The sequence below is a fragment of the Staurois parvus genome, unplaced genomic scaffold, assembly GCF_062004578.1.
Source record: "Staurois parvus isolate SC_StPar_1 unplaced genomic scaffold, SC_StPar_1.0 ptg000207l, whole genome shotgun sequence".
Taxonomy (NCBI): Eukaryota; Metazoa; Chordata; class Amphibia; order Anura; family Ranidae; genus Staurois; species Staurois parvus.
The window spans coordinates 1,835,646-1,849,388 of NW_028318003.1; the positions used below are offsets into that span (position 1 = coordinate 1,835,646).

General features: G+C 41.6%; 1 protein-coding gene across 1 annotated transcript in view; it reads right to left on the bottom strand.

The window, feature by feature from the left end:
* Positions 1–13,743, bottom strand: part of TECTA (tectorin alpha) — a 193,102-nt gene that overhangs the window by 121,371 nt on the left and 57,988 nt on the right. Inside the window, exon 6 of the mRNA XM_089678642.1 lies at positions 6,350–6,762. Within this exon, the coding sequence (XP_089534768.1) occupies positions 6,350–6,762 (413 nt within the window). The remainder of the gene's footprint in view (positions 1–6,349; positions 6,763–13,743) is intronic.

Genomic DNA, 13,743 nt, shown 5'->3' on the forward strand with positions numbered 1-13,743 from the left:
CACATAATGGACTTAACAAGGCTATCTCTGCCTTTGATGATACCAAGCGATCCTTCCAACCCTTCTCCATTTTAGCTGCTCAATACTCCCTACTGATATCTCATATCTTCTACTATCATCAGCTGGTGATTTATCTCCGGTCCTGTTATCCCCCTACACAGGATCCCTTTTCATGCTCCTTCATAGAGATGCTGCTATGGCTAGACAAATATGCCATATCAGACATCTACCCCCATTTGATCTCTCATCAATCTGCGAAATACCACCTTACTCCATTTAAACCATGGTCCCCCATACTTTCTATTAATGATACCCAAGGAAAAATATTATCGGGATACAGAAAAATTGCTTTGCTTGTTCTCTACGAAGCATGGCGCGAAACTCAATTCAAAATCATTCACCGGGCCTATTATCCTTTCTCCACGAACTCAGCTGTTGCCACCAGTCCAACATGCCCTTGGTGTGCCTACAATCGACCAACCTTGTTTCATTGATTGTGGGAATGTGCTCGAGTATCATTATTCTGGGACCAAGTTCTTCATTACCTCAATCAACTATACCACATTTCTGTTCTCAAAGATCCCATACTCTGTCTCTTTAGTTATGAAGATCCAAAAACTGTGGCACATCCCACTGCCTCACCTCAGTGGATACCTATTTGCCTATTAGTAGCTCGCAGAGCCCTCATGCAAGCCTGGATCCATCCGAACCCCCCATCTCTCAAAATGGTGACACAGACGCTATCTACTCTTTTCAGCTTGGAAAAGCTTGACACCATCACACAAAACTTTAAATCTACTCGTCGCTTTATCTCAAGATGGAGATGCTACATGGAGCATTCTTTTCCACCTGCTGAATTAGTAACCCTTCCGCTATACTGACTGGTATCTCAAAGCTCAACTAACCAAAACATTGGGTAACCTTCAAGTGACCAACTCACTTTCTAGCCCCCCACCTTATTTTTCCCCCTCTCCGTTTATCCCAGGAGTGCACACTCCGCAATAAATTATGTCAAGCCCATATGGTAATCCGTTTAAAATGTTTCTCAGATTGAGAAGTGTTTCTGTTCAGGTTACCACAATTAAGCTTCTGTTCCTAAGGAATTGATTAAATTTTGAAGTTCAGCTCTCATTACTGCCATGTTGTATCCTATGTGCCTGTTTCTAACATTGATTCCTGTCTGCTGTAGTTGCTGTACTGGCTTTTGTATTCATTGTCCTATGCTAATCTTTGGCTGACGGCTTTTTATATCGAGATTGTATTCTTGTATTTAATATGAAAAAACCTAATCAAAATTTGATTAAACATGTCCAGTAAAAAAAAAAAATTTAAAAATCAAATTTCGTCATAACTTTAAGCCAAAATGTATTCTGTGACATGTCTTTGCTACAAAAAAATCCAAATACATGTAAATGAAATGGTTTACGTGAAAGCTATAGCGTTTACAAATGGCGGTATAGATACTGGATTTTTTTTTTTACTAATAATGATCAGCAACATAGCGGGACTGAGGGACTGCGGGACTGAAGGACTGCGGCGGGCATTCTGACACTGGGGGGAACTGACTTGGTGTCACTGACATCCCCAGTGACACCAATACAGTGATCAGTGCTAAAAAAGAACACTGACACTGTACTATTGGTACTGGGCAGGAAGGGGTTATCATAAGGGGCAATCAAAGGGTTAACTGTGTGCTGGGAGTGTTTTACTAGATGGCAGGGAGTGTGTGCTTCACTGTAAGCACACTGCTCTGGATGGCTGTGCACAGCCATCCAGAGAAGTGTGCCCGAGCTTACAGGGAGGAGGACTGTTGGTAAACAAAGCAGCCCTCCTCCCCGTCGGTGATTGTCGGTAATCACCGGGCACCGGCGGGTAATCACCAGCTGGCATCCGGTGATTGACAGACGTGACCGCAAATGGCGGCATGGAAAGGGTGCATGCACGGCTCGCACGCACCCCCTACCCGGAAATGCAAAATCAGATATATATGTGATTTTGCGCACCCATGCCGCCCTGTAGCAGTATTTCTGCTATAGTGCGGTCGGGAAGTGGTTAAAAAAAACAAAGTCACCAAATATGATGGTGGGTACTTCATAGAAGAGGCGATATCCCCAGAAGATAGTAGTAGGAGGGTGAGAGCAGTAAGGTGTGACCGGTATTTATACAAGGTCAGGTGAGGCAGTGAATTGGAAGTGGTAATATTGTGGAGGCTTAGAAAGAGCAGGAGGTGATAAGTGCAGTAATACTGACAGGGAAAAAGTGACTTAGATATGTACAGTTTGTGGGGTGGAGAGGGGGTAAAGAAATGAGAGCTTGAGGAGAGAGGGCGTTATTGCAAAGAAGGCGATTAGTATGAGCATGTTGGAGGGTGGGGCAATGGGAAAAAGAAGGCTGAGGGAGAGAGAAAGGATGAAAGGGAACTTCCAGACAACTTGGTGTGGAGCACAAGTAGTCTGGAAGATCCCTTCCATCCTTTATGTCTCCATCTCTCCCTCAGCCTTCTTTTTCCCCTCTATCCACCCTCCAATATGCTCATAATAATCTCCTTCTTTGCAATAATGCCCTCTCTCCTCAAGTTCTCATTTCTTTACCCCCTCTTCCTGTATCCTCCTCTTCACCCCACAACCTGTACATGTCTCCCTCACTTTTGCCCTCTTAATATTACGGCACGTATCATCTCCTACTCTTTCTGAGCCCCCACAATGTCACCACTTCCAATTCACTGCAGCACCTGACCTTAATACACTGCTCAAACAAATTAAAGGAAGACTTTAAAAACACATCAGATCTCAATGGGGAAAAATATCATGCTGGATATCTATACTGATATGGACTGGGTAATGGGTTAGGAACATAAGGATGCCCCATCGTTTGATGGAAATGAAAATTATCAACTTACAGAGGACTGAATTCGAAGAAACCCTGAAAATCAAAGTGAAAAAACGATGCAGCAGCCTAGTCCATTTTGCTGAAATTTCATTGCAGCAACTCAAAATGGTACTCAGTAGTTTGTATGGCCCCCACATGCTTATATGGATGCCTGGCACTGTCTGGGCATGCTCCTTATGATACAATGGATGGTGTCCTGGGGTATTTCCTCCCAGATCTGGATCAGGGCATCACTGAGCTCCTGGACAGTCTGAGGTACAACCTTCGGATGGACCAAAACATGATATCCCAGAGGTGTTCTATTGGATTTAGGACAGGTGAGCGTGGGGGCCATTCAATGGTATCAATTCCTTCATCCTCCAAGAACTTCCTACATACTCTCGCTACATGAGGCCGGGAATTGTCATGCACCAGAAGGAACCAAGGACCCACTGCACCAGCGTAGGGTCTGACAATGGGTCCAAGGACTTCATCTTGATACCTAATGGCAGTCAGGGTGCCATTGTTTAGCCTGTAGAGGTCTGTTCATCCTTCCATGGATATGCCTCCCCACACCATCACTGACTCACCACCAAAACGATCATGCCGAATGATGTTGCAGGCAGCATAACGTTCTCCACAGCTTATCCAGACACTTTCATGTCTGTCACTTGTGCTCAGAGTGAACATGATCTTCTCTGTGAAAAGCACAGGTGCCAGTGGTGGACCTGCCAATTCTGGTGTTCAATGGAAAATGCCAATCCAGCTCTATGGTGCCAGGCAGTGAGCACACGGTCCACTGGAAGATGTCGGGCCCTCAGGCCACCCTCATGAAGTCTGTTTATGATTGGTCGCACCAGTGGCCTGCTGGAGGTAATTTGGCAAAGCTCATCCTGTTCCTCCTTGCACAAAGGAGCAGACACCGGTCCTGCTGATGGGTTAAGGACCTTCTACATCTCTGTTCAGCTCTCCTAGAGTAACTGCCTGTCTCCTGGAATCTCCACAATGCTCTTCAGACTGTGCTGCTATAGGTAACAAATCCACACACGTCCTTACCATCTATCCTGTGGAAATTTTGGCAGTAAAGCAAGTTCAATAACTTCAAAGTTAATCTTGAATATTGAATATTGAATTTCACTTTACCCTCACATATGGAACAGGCCATTTGAGACAAATACTCCTTCAAAGTGGTTGTAAAGTTACTTTATGAACTTACTGGTATCCCTTCTGGTTTATAAAGACATAAACTACAGTGTATGTGATTTTTGAAAATTATAATGCTAAACATCTTTTCTCACACCCCCATTATGCGGTTACATGATCCTCCTCCACTTTCTGTCCCCAATCTAAGAAGAGCAACTGGAGGAGCTAAGATTCCCCTCTGACATCAGCTAGCCAGCAGAGGTAGATCATGTGACTGCACAATGGGGGGTGTGAGAAAAGATGTGGTGTAAGGTATTATGTTAGATATTTTAGCAGAATAGTGGCAGGAGGGAAGGGAGGGGAGGAGATCATCTCTCACACTGGCTAGGCAATGACAGGCAGGGAGGTAGGGGGAGAGGGTGAGAGACTCAGAACCCAGAGCGGGATGGTGGAGGCACATAAACTGACCACGGTATTATGGATTAGCAGCCATAATTACCATGGTCAACACACAGAGGAGAGCACAGGAACAGGCAGGATCAACCAGGTACTTTACAGCATAGAATGGGACAAATTACACTACAGAAGCACTATACTATTGATTATGCTTTAAAGAAAGAGGATCAATTTTTTTTTAATGTTACAACCACTTCAACCACTTTCTGGACCTCTTCAATATTTAGGTATATAGATTCCTTCCGATTTGTCTCTACTATATTTAGAAAACTACATGTCCCCTCCTTCAAAGTTTTTTACAGGACCTCACAACTTATAATTACTCCACATACACTTGGTTCAGCAGGATAAATATCCTGAAACTGGATTTTGCACCACGTTTTCTTTACCTTCCAAACTCTCCCTATTACAGTCCCCCTGTCTTTCTTTAAAAATATTACATTCTGCCTATAAGAGATGTATGAGGGGTTCGAGGAAGCAGAAGCTTCATAAGACTATCCACAGACTTCCTAAGCAGGGGGGTGGTGTGGGAGCTCACTAGGATGGTCAACTGTTTCCATAACTCCCCCACCAAGCAATGGATATCTATGGAACTGGTGTAAGTGCCTTGTGATCTCCTTGCCCTTCCATGGACAGCTACTGCTTCTATGATCACGCTCTCCCATTTTCTTCTTCTTACCTCCCATTTTCTGTGTATATGGGATAATGTATCTCTGAAATTTGGGAATTCCTCCAAGGAGGGCCACATGACTCCATTGTTTGGAAATCCTAGTTCCCTCAGGCCATGATCTCATTTTCTCAAATTGGCATATAGGCGATTGGTCGAGATTCTCCTCAGGGGTCATCTCTCTACTTTTCAGCCCATTGATGATGTGGAGAAAGCACCTTTTGCAGAATAGATGAAATGTAGACATCTTAGTTCCTTATCTTGTTCTCTTTCTGATAAGGATTCCCTGACCAGGGACCCAGGCTCCTATGAAGCCATGCTTCTTCAGGACTCCCCACCTACATGCACATTCTCTGCAATTTGCAAAGTCTTACTTTCTCAGGTTTACCATGACCTCCCGGAGTTCATGACCAAATGGACTGCAGATCTGGATGTTCAATTGTCCAAGGAGGACTGGGAGAAAACTTTTGCCTTTACATATTGCTTGTTTTTGGCCAGTAAGGCACAACAAACCAATTTCAAGCTGCTTACTGTGTGGTATTGGTGCCGTACTTTGCTCAATAGATTATACCTCACGGTCTCTACTATCTCTACTATCTGTTGGTACTTCCACACGGATATGGGTTCGTTACTTTATATCTGGTGGGAATGCCCCCAATCATGATTTTTGGACCCAAACTCTACTGCTGTCACTTGCACAAGATGCAAGAGAAAATCTTTCAGCACATATTGTAATAGCAACTGTCTTAGAGGGTAAAAAATGTGCATTTATTATTTTTTGTTTTGGGGGCCTGTAAAGCATTGCACCAGCAATCAGCAGATTGCTGATGCCATCCAGGTCTCCTGCAGACCTGTCAGTGTATCTGTTTCCGTGTACCTTGTACCTTGTACGGGGAAGCCAATACTTACTGAAATAAAGCCTCAATGAACTACTCAATGAACTACCACATCGCTCACAGAGCCATGGTAGTTCATTGAGAACTGTAAGCCGACAGTGGCAAAGGCTGCTGGGACTTGTAGTTTTCTCATTCACAGAATGAATAAAATTGTGACAGCTAGTGGAAGGAGAAGATCCCCTGCTTTTGTTTCTATTTATAATTGAATGGGTTGTTTTACAAGGTGAGGATTTACATTCAGTTTAATTTAGACGGTAGACATTATATTATCGTGTGAAGTAAATAATCCGCAGTAAGCTATTAAAAATAATAGTTTTACCTTTACTTTGCCAAAGCTTCCCTTGGGAATGACAATATTATGGGAATACACCTCCACAGAAATGTCCTTTAGCCATGATACCAGGGATGCTCCACGATTCTCATTTTTGGCTTCAACACTAAAGAATGGAAGTTGATTCCCTGTTAAGCAATTTCTTGCAAGTAAATAGGCACATGAACCTTGAAAGTGGAAAAGGAGTCCATCAAATGTGTGGTAATGAGGGTCTCCAAACACTACACATGTACTGCTCTCAACAGGTAGACACTGGAAATATCTTTCCCTTGGCTCACACACTTCATATGGGCCACAGACTGTCTCTTGACAAGGTATCTCATTATTTAAATCAAGGCAACGGCATTTTGTGGAGCAGTTTGAATTTTCCCAAAATTGCTGTCCTCCTCGAATAAAATGTCCTGAAATGAAGATAACATCATCATTAACACCAAATTGTATTTGCATCAGATTATAAATAGGAATAAGCTTTGCATTTGGGTCAGCCATGAATTGGATTTGAAACTAAATCATTCTTGGTTTGAGGATCTGACATACTACTGCAGTTGTTAGTGCCCACAGCAACCAATTACCAATAATGCACTTCCTGGCCTCTAAACTGTGGTCAGGTGGCTTACGAGGGCCAATCATGAGGGTTTTGAAATGTTTCTGAAATGTTCCCTCAATATAAAAGGTCTTGTTCCCAGTATCCTTTGTTGCATGTGTTGGAGGAGGCCTGTAGTAGATAGTGAGATCACTGCCTTTTTTTTTTGCATGAAGAGGCAGTTTCTGCCACTGAAAACATCTATATTTACAGAGACTGACAGACCTTGGTCAGAATGGGGAGATCAAAAGACGATCAAAAAGTTTTCATGGAGAGATAGTTGCTGCTATTCTACTAGTGCTGCTGCTTGAAGCATGTTTCTGCTTTTAGTTAAGTTTGAAACAAAAAACACTGTTTATTTGTTATGTGTTCGCATTTACACAGAAAGCATTAAAAAAAAATATTTTTGAACAATGTCAGAGTGGGCCTGACCCAAGTCTGTCCCCATTAACATGCAACGCAAGAAGCCCACCTTTAACCTATTATTAGGACAGACAGTGTTCAATCTAGTTACAATTGATAATGAAGATCTGTCTGTGCAGTAGAGACAGGGTTAATTATAGCAAATACAGCTGCCCAGCCCTCTCATAAACAAAGAGAACTATCTAGTATTTTTCCTTGCTGGAGAGTCAAGAATAGAGCATCTAAAAAAGGTTAGTTGCAATTTTTATTTTTTTTAAATTAAATGATGATACAGTATATGAATGGAGAAAACTTTAAAGTAGGTGTAACTGAGAAGGTAGAGACCACAGAAAGGGGCAGAAAGACCCTTTTTTAGGGTCAGCAGCTTCAACTTTCTCCTGACACAAGAAAGCTGCTTTTTATTTGTAGCACATTACTACATATTTGTGCTTTACAGTTTAATTCTCCAAATCACCTCATTGTTAAGTGCACCAAAGCACCAAATCCTCAACCCCCTATTGTCATAGCTGATAATAAAGTTGAGCAGGCCATAGACGGGTAAAATTCCAAATGATAATTTTTAGGAAAATAATGTTCTAAGAAAGTCAGTTAATTTTTCTAAACATTAGTTGATCATATCGACGTGTCTTTTCGACATCAGTGATGAGGGAATTTGAAGAAGCAGGATGGAAAATGTTTGCTTGACCGAATGAATTTCTAAGACTGTATATGGTTTTTATTTGGTAAAGTCCAATCATTCCAAAAGCAAATAAAATCTTTTGAAAAACGTTCAACTGTTTTGAGATTGTTCTTCTTGTTCCTAAGAAGTTTTGTTCAAAATGATGTCCGTCTATTGCAAGCTTTAGACAATTCCCTGTATTCATAAGGTGAGGCAGGACTAAAAGGAGAAGCAGAGTTATGCACATGTAGCTACTGTAGTGAGAGAAAACAAGGAGATTCCAAGTCTGCAAATAAAAAAAATGTGCCTAGGCCCCATGATTTACTCTTTGAAGTGAGCTGTGGGCCCCAGGGACTATTGGGTGTCCAGGCTGGATCACCAGCGTTAGTTTGCATAGTACACTCAAGTTTTCATTTCACAATAAAACCTGCCTGGTTTCTCCTTTTGAAAAGGCAGTCTGAAAAAGCCACATACACAGTGCGCACAATGTCTGTACAATTTCTGGCTTGTTTGTGTGAAATCATGCACTGTGATTTTGATATTCTTTTAATGAAACCTGTCTGGTCACTCTCTTTTACAAAATTCAGCCTAGTAAAATGCTTACATACTGTGTATGGCCTCAGTACAAGTCTTTGCTGGCTTTTATCTGTAATATAATACATTTTAATGTTAATTTTTGGGATCAAAAGTCGCTTGGTGTCTTTCCTGTTCAAAACGCAGCCAGTAAAAGTGAATAAATATTGTGAACAGAGTCACTACAATATCTTACTTACTTTTATGTTCAATATATGCAATTTAATGTAAAGGTTGCATTGCATCCTTCAGCAGAGTACACAATTTAGGTAACCATAGATAAAAAGACACAGAAATCAAATGAAATCCGGTTCCAGAACAAATCACATAACTTGTCCATGGAGGCCAGGAGGTAGGACATGTATGGAAGCCACATCTTAGCTGTAATGCAGAAAGGCTTTGTATCATACAAATATAAGGTATGTTACAAAGCCTATGAATCCAAACCTCTTGAGTGGGGTATTGTGCAGTAGGAACACCTATGGACGAGGTTCAAAATAAATATCCTTGAGTTTGTAGATCAGTCTGATAATGCCTTCCCAAATGGGGTGTGTATGGGGACATGTCTAAAAGATGTGTAACATGGTGCCAGTGTCCTAGTGACATTGCCAGCAAAGAGAAGAGACCAAGTGGAATATCTTATGAAGAAGAGAAGTCACATACCAGCGTGTCAGCAGTGTTCTTTCTCTTGGTATCTGCTAGTAAGAGAGAACTTATGAGCAAAGAAGAGGACACGGTTCCTCTGCTTATTTGTCAGTGTCCTATTTAGGTCCCTTTCCCAGTCCTGCAAGAGGATTATTCAACAGAGAATAAGAGATCGATATAGTGTGACGCAGTGGTGAGGTGTTCAAACAGTGACACTCGAATGGGGAAATTGGTCTCTGGGACACTTTGCACAATTGGATAGTATTCCGAAAGTGGTCTATCTGCATGGCATATATTTACTGTAATGTTGATTTTTTTTTTATATTGTTAAAAACTTTCTGTTGTCTATTCTGTTAAAAAATCAGCCTAATGAAAGTAGATAAATACTGTACACATATTTACGCCAATATTTTAGAGACTCAGAAAAATAAACACATTCCTTCCAGAGGATTCATCACCCTTCCTGACCAGGCCATTTTTTGCGATACGGTGCTGCATTACTTTAACTGACAATTGTGCAGTCATGCAACACTGTATAGAAATGATTGTCTCTGCCCTATCAGTTCTACATGGCGATCACCGGGTGCCGACGGGGAATCTTCTGGGCGGGACCCGGTAATTGACATCAGTAGCCGCCAATGGCGGCTTGGGTAGGGCCAGGGGCGAACTGACAACTCATGGGTCCCCTGGGCAATAGGGGATTGTGGGGCCCCTGTGTCCTTGCCCAAACTCAAAAAAGCCTATGAAAAAGGTACCAGGGGCATCTCATGGGGCCCCCTACTGACCCCGGGCCCTCGGGCAGTGCCCTAGTTTCCAAATGGTCAGTCCGCCCCTGGGTAGGGCAGAGCGCGCACACACACCCTACTTGGAAACGCAAATCACGTATCTATGCGTGATTTTACACAGCTCTCTGCCCTGTAGCAGTAGTTCTACTATAAGGCTGCAGGAAAGCGGGTAATTTCTGTGTTTAAAAAGCTGTCCAACTTCTGTCCTGCTTAGAAAGCAGCCTAATGAAAGTGGAAATATACTGTGCATTTAGTCACTACAATTTTTTGTTTGTGTGTGCGTGGGGGGGGGGGTGGTGGTTTCAGTAAATTATTTACACTGTAATGTTTATTTCTTGATTAACCACTTGCCCTCCTGAGGATTTACCCCCCTTAATGACCAGGCCTCTTTTTGCTACTCCTTTTTTTCACACAAATAGTGCTTTCTTTTGGGGGTATTTGATCACCTGTGCGCTTTTTATTTTTAATGCTATAAGCAAAAAAAGACCAAAAATTTTGAAGAAAAACAATATTTTTTACTTTCAGCTATAAAAAATATACAGTAAACTCAAAGTTAGTTATAAATTTAGGCCAAAATGTATTCTGCTACATGTTTTTGGTAAAAAAAATCCTAATAAGTGTATATTGATTGCTTTGTGTGAAAGTTATAACGTCTACAAACTATGGTATAGATACTGCAATTTACGCCATTTTTTTGCTATACAGCGCTGCGCTAGTTTAACGGACAATTGCATGGTCATGCAATACGGTACATAAATGAAATTTACATCCTTTTTTTTCCCACAAATTGAGCTTTCTTTCGGTGGTATTTTTATCGCCTGTGTGTTTTTTATTTTTTGTGCTATAAAAAAAAAGGCTGACAATTTTGAGGAAAAAAAACAATATTTTGGACTTTTTGCTATAAAACATGTCCAGTAAAAAAAAGTTTAAAAATCAAACTTAGTCATAAATTACTGCCAAAATGCATTCTGTGACATGTCTTTGCTAAAAAAAAACCCCAATACGTGTAAATTAATTGGTTTATGTGAAAGTTATAGCATTTACAAATGGCGGGAAAGATACTGGGATTTTACATTTTTTTTTATACTAATAATGGGGGCAATCAGCGACTTATGGCGGGACTGCGGCGGACATTCTGACACTGGGGGGGAACTGACTTGGGGTCACTGACATCCCCGGTGACACCAATACAGTGATCAGTGCAAAATAAAAAACACTGACACTATACTAATGGCACTGGGGAGGAAGGGGTTAAGTTTATTATTCAGTGAAAGGGTTAACTGTGTGAAGGGAGTGTTTTACTAGGGGGCGGGGGTGTGTACTGCACAGGGGACAGCTGATCGGGAGAGATAAACTCTTTTCTCCGGCTCAGCGTGTCAGGGAACTGACAGAAAGCACAGCTACTGCAGCTGTGCTCTCTGTCAGTGATTGCCGCTAATCGCCGGGACACAGCCGGTAACGACAGGCTGTGACCCGGTGACTGACAACCGCAGCCGTGATCGGCAGGACAGGTAGGGCGGTGGCGCGCCTCGCGCGCGCCCCCCACCTGTTTTGAAGATACACGTTTTAAAACGTGGTTTTGCCCAGCCGTGCTGCCCTGCCAACGTATTTCTACAGTGGCTGGGCGGCATGTGGTTAAAAAATGTATGGCGTGGGTACTGTTGAAAAAATGACCCGATGAAAATGTTTAAATTCCTTTTTTAGGAACCTTTTCTGAGAATAATTTAAATTCTAATGTTAATGTTTTTATATTAAAAGTTCACCATTTAACAAAAATAATAAGTGCACCTTTTTTGCAGGTAAAAAAAATGAGAATTTACAATTTACTCCTGCAGACCTGTCAGTGTATCTGTGCTCGTACCTCATACAGGCAAGCAGATACACTCTGCCAGGAAGAATCAGTGAACTACCACGGCACTCAACAGCATGTTTAATTTTCAAAAAATTGTGGCAAAAAATTATATCACCTTTGGGTGTTTGCTTTTCAAAAAGGTATCATTTGGGGATATTTCATACTGTCCTGGTATTTTTATTTTAACACAAAGAAACCATTTTTGGTTTTGTTTTTTTTCATATTTTTTCTTTTAATGGTAAAACATGAAAAAAACTAGCAGTTATTAAGTACCACCAAAATAAAACTCTATCCATCTTAAAAAAAATTACAAAATTAATTTGGGTACAGTGTTGCATGGTGGAGTACGTGTCTTTCAAAGTGTGACAGTGCTGAAAAATGAAAAACGGCCTGGGCAGGTAGGGGTTTTAAAGGATAAGTTCACCTTTGGGAACATGTTACATATTCCACCCATTTTTAGGGTGGAACATGTAACATGTTCCCAAAGCTGCAGCCTCGTCTGCTGCCGTACCCCCCCCCCCCCCCGCCCTCTGACAGATAGTACGGGGAGAAGTTTCCCCGTACTATCTGTCAGATTTGAAAACAGTGTGGCTGTGCAGGACTCCGCCCACACGACTGCGTCATTCATTCACAGAGTTCTGTGAATGGGTGCCTACAAGTCCCAACAGCCTTAGCGGCTGTCTGCTAGTAGTATTCGATGAACTACCACGGCATTGTAGAGCATCATGGTAGTTCATTGAAGCTTCCTGTCAGAATATCTGCTTGCTTGTACATCCCATATGGCAAGCAAATATTCTGACAGGTCTGCAGGAGACCTGCATGGCATCAGCGACCTACTGATTGCTGGTGCAATGCTTTCCAGGTTTCTGCAGACAAAAATAATGAATGCACATTTTTTACCAGCAAAAAGGTGAATTTATCCTTTAACATGCTGGTCTTCAAGTTGTTAAAAGTGAGCAATGTTGCACAGTGCAGATTATAAATCACTATCTTTATTTAACATTAATAAGCTGAGGGTAGCTGTTTTCAGTGATACAGTAGCTCAGGTAATACAATATGAATGTGGCATGATATTTCTCAGACTTTAGAACTAACAATGTTTAGGCTACAGTGTTTCACAGCACTGAAAACCAAAAAAATCTCCTGGAAATGAAGGGGTGTTACAGATTGGTATGCAAATGGTTAAACTGTAATGTTGAATTAATCATTTTAAACTGGTTGTTGTGAGTCCTGTTCAAAATGAGGCTTAATACAAGTGAATATATATCGTACACATGGGTACTGTAATATTTTGGGGGCTTCTTCAGCAAAATAATTATACTTTAACCACTTCTCATCCGCCTGTACTGCAAACAGGCGGCAGATACAGGACCAGTGTTGTATCCGCACGTCCTTAGTGCTGTACCAACATAGGAGGAGTACCAACACAGGGGCTGTATGACACAGCGGAATGAGGATCCCGCTAATTGGGACCCAATGATCATGTGATCATTATGCAATCACATAATTACAATGACAACAAAGCTGTTATGAATCAGTCTGATTCATTACAACTTTGCTTCTGTTCCTGGAGAGCTGTGATTGGCCCACATCTCTCATATGGTACATGGGGCTAATCATAGCACCCTGTACCATGTGACCAGCTGGAGCCAATCACAGACCACTGTATTATGAACTTAACCCATTCATGACAGTTGAAAGCAAACATTGCATTGCAACAATTTTTATTGCTCCTGCAATGCAAAATGTAGAAAAAAAAAATCCCTGATCACCCCCCCAGAGTAGTTCAATGTTACTATGGTAACATTGTACTACTCTGATGAAAGTATTTTAAAAAAATAGCACAAAAAAATAATGTTTCAA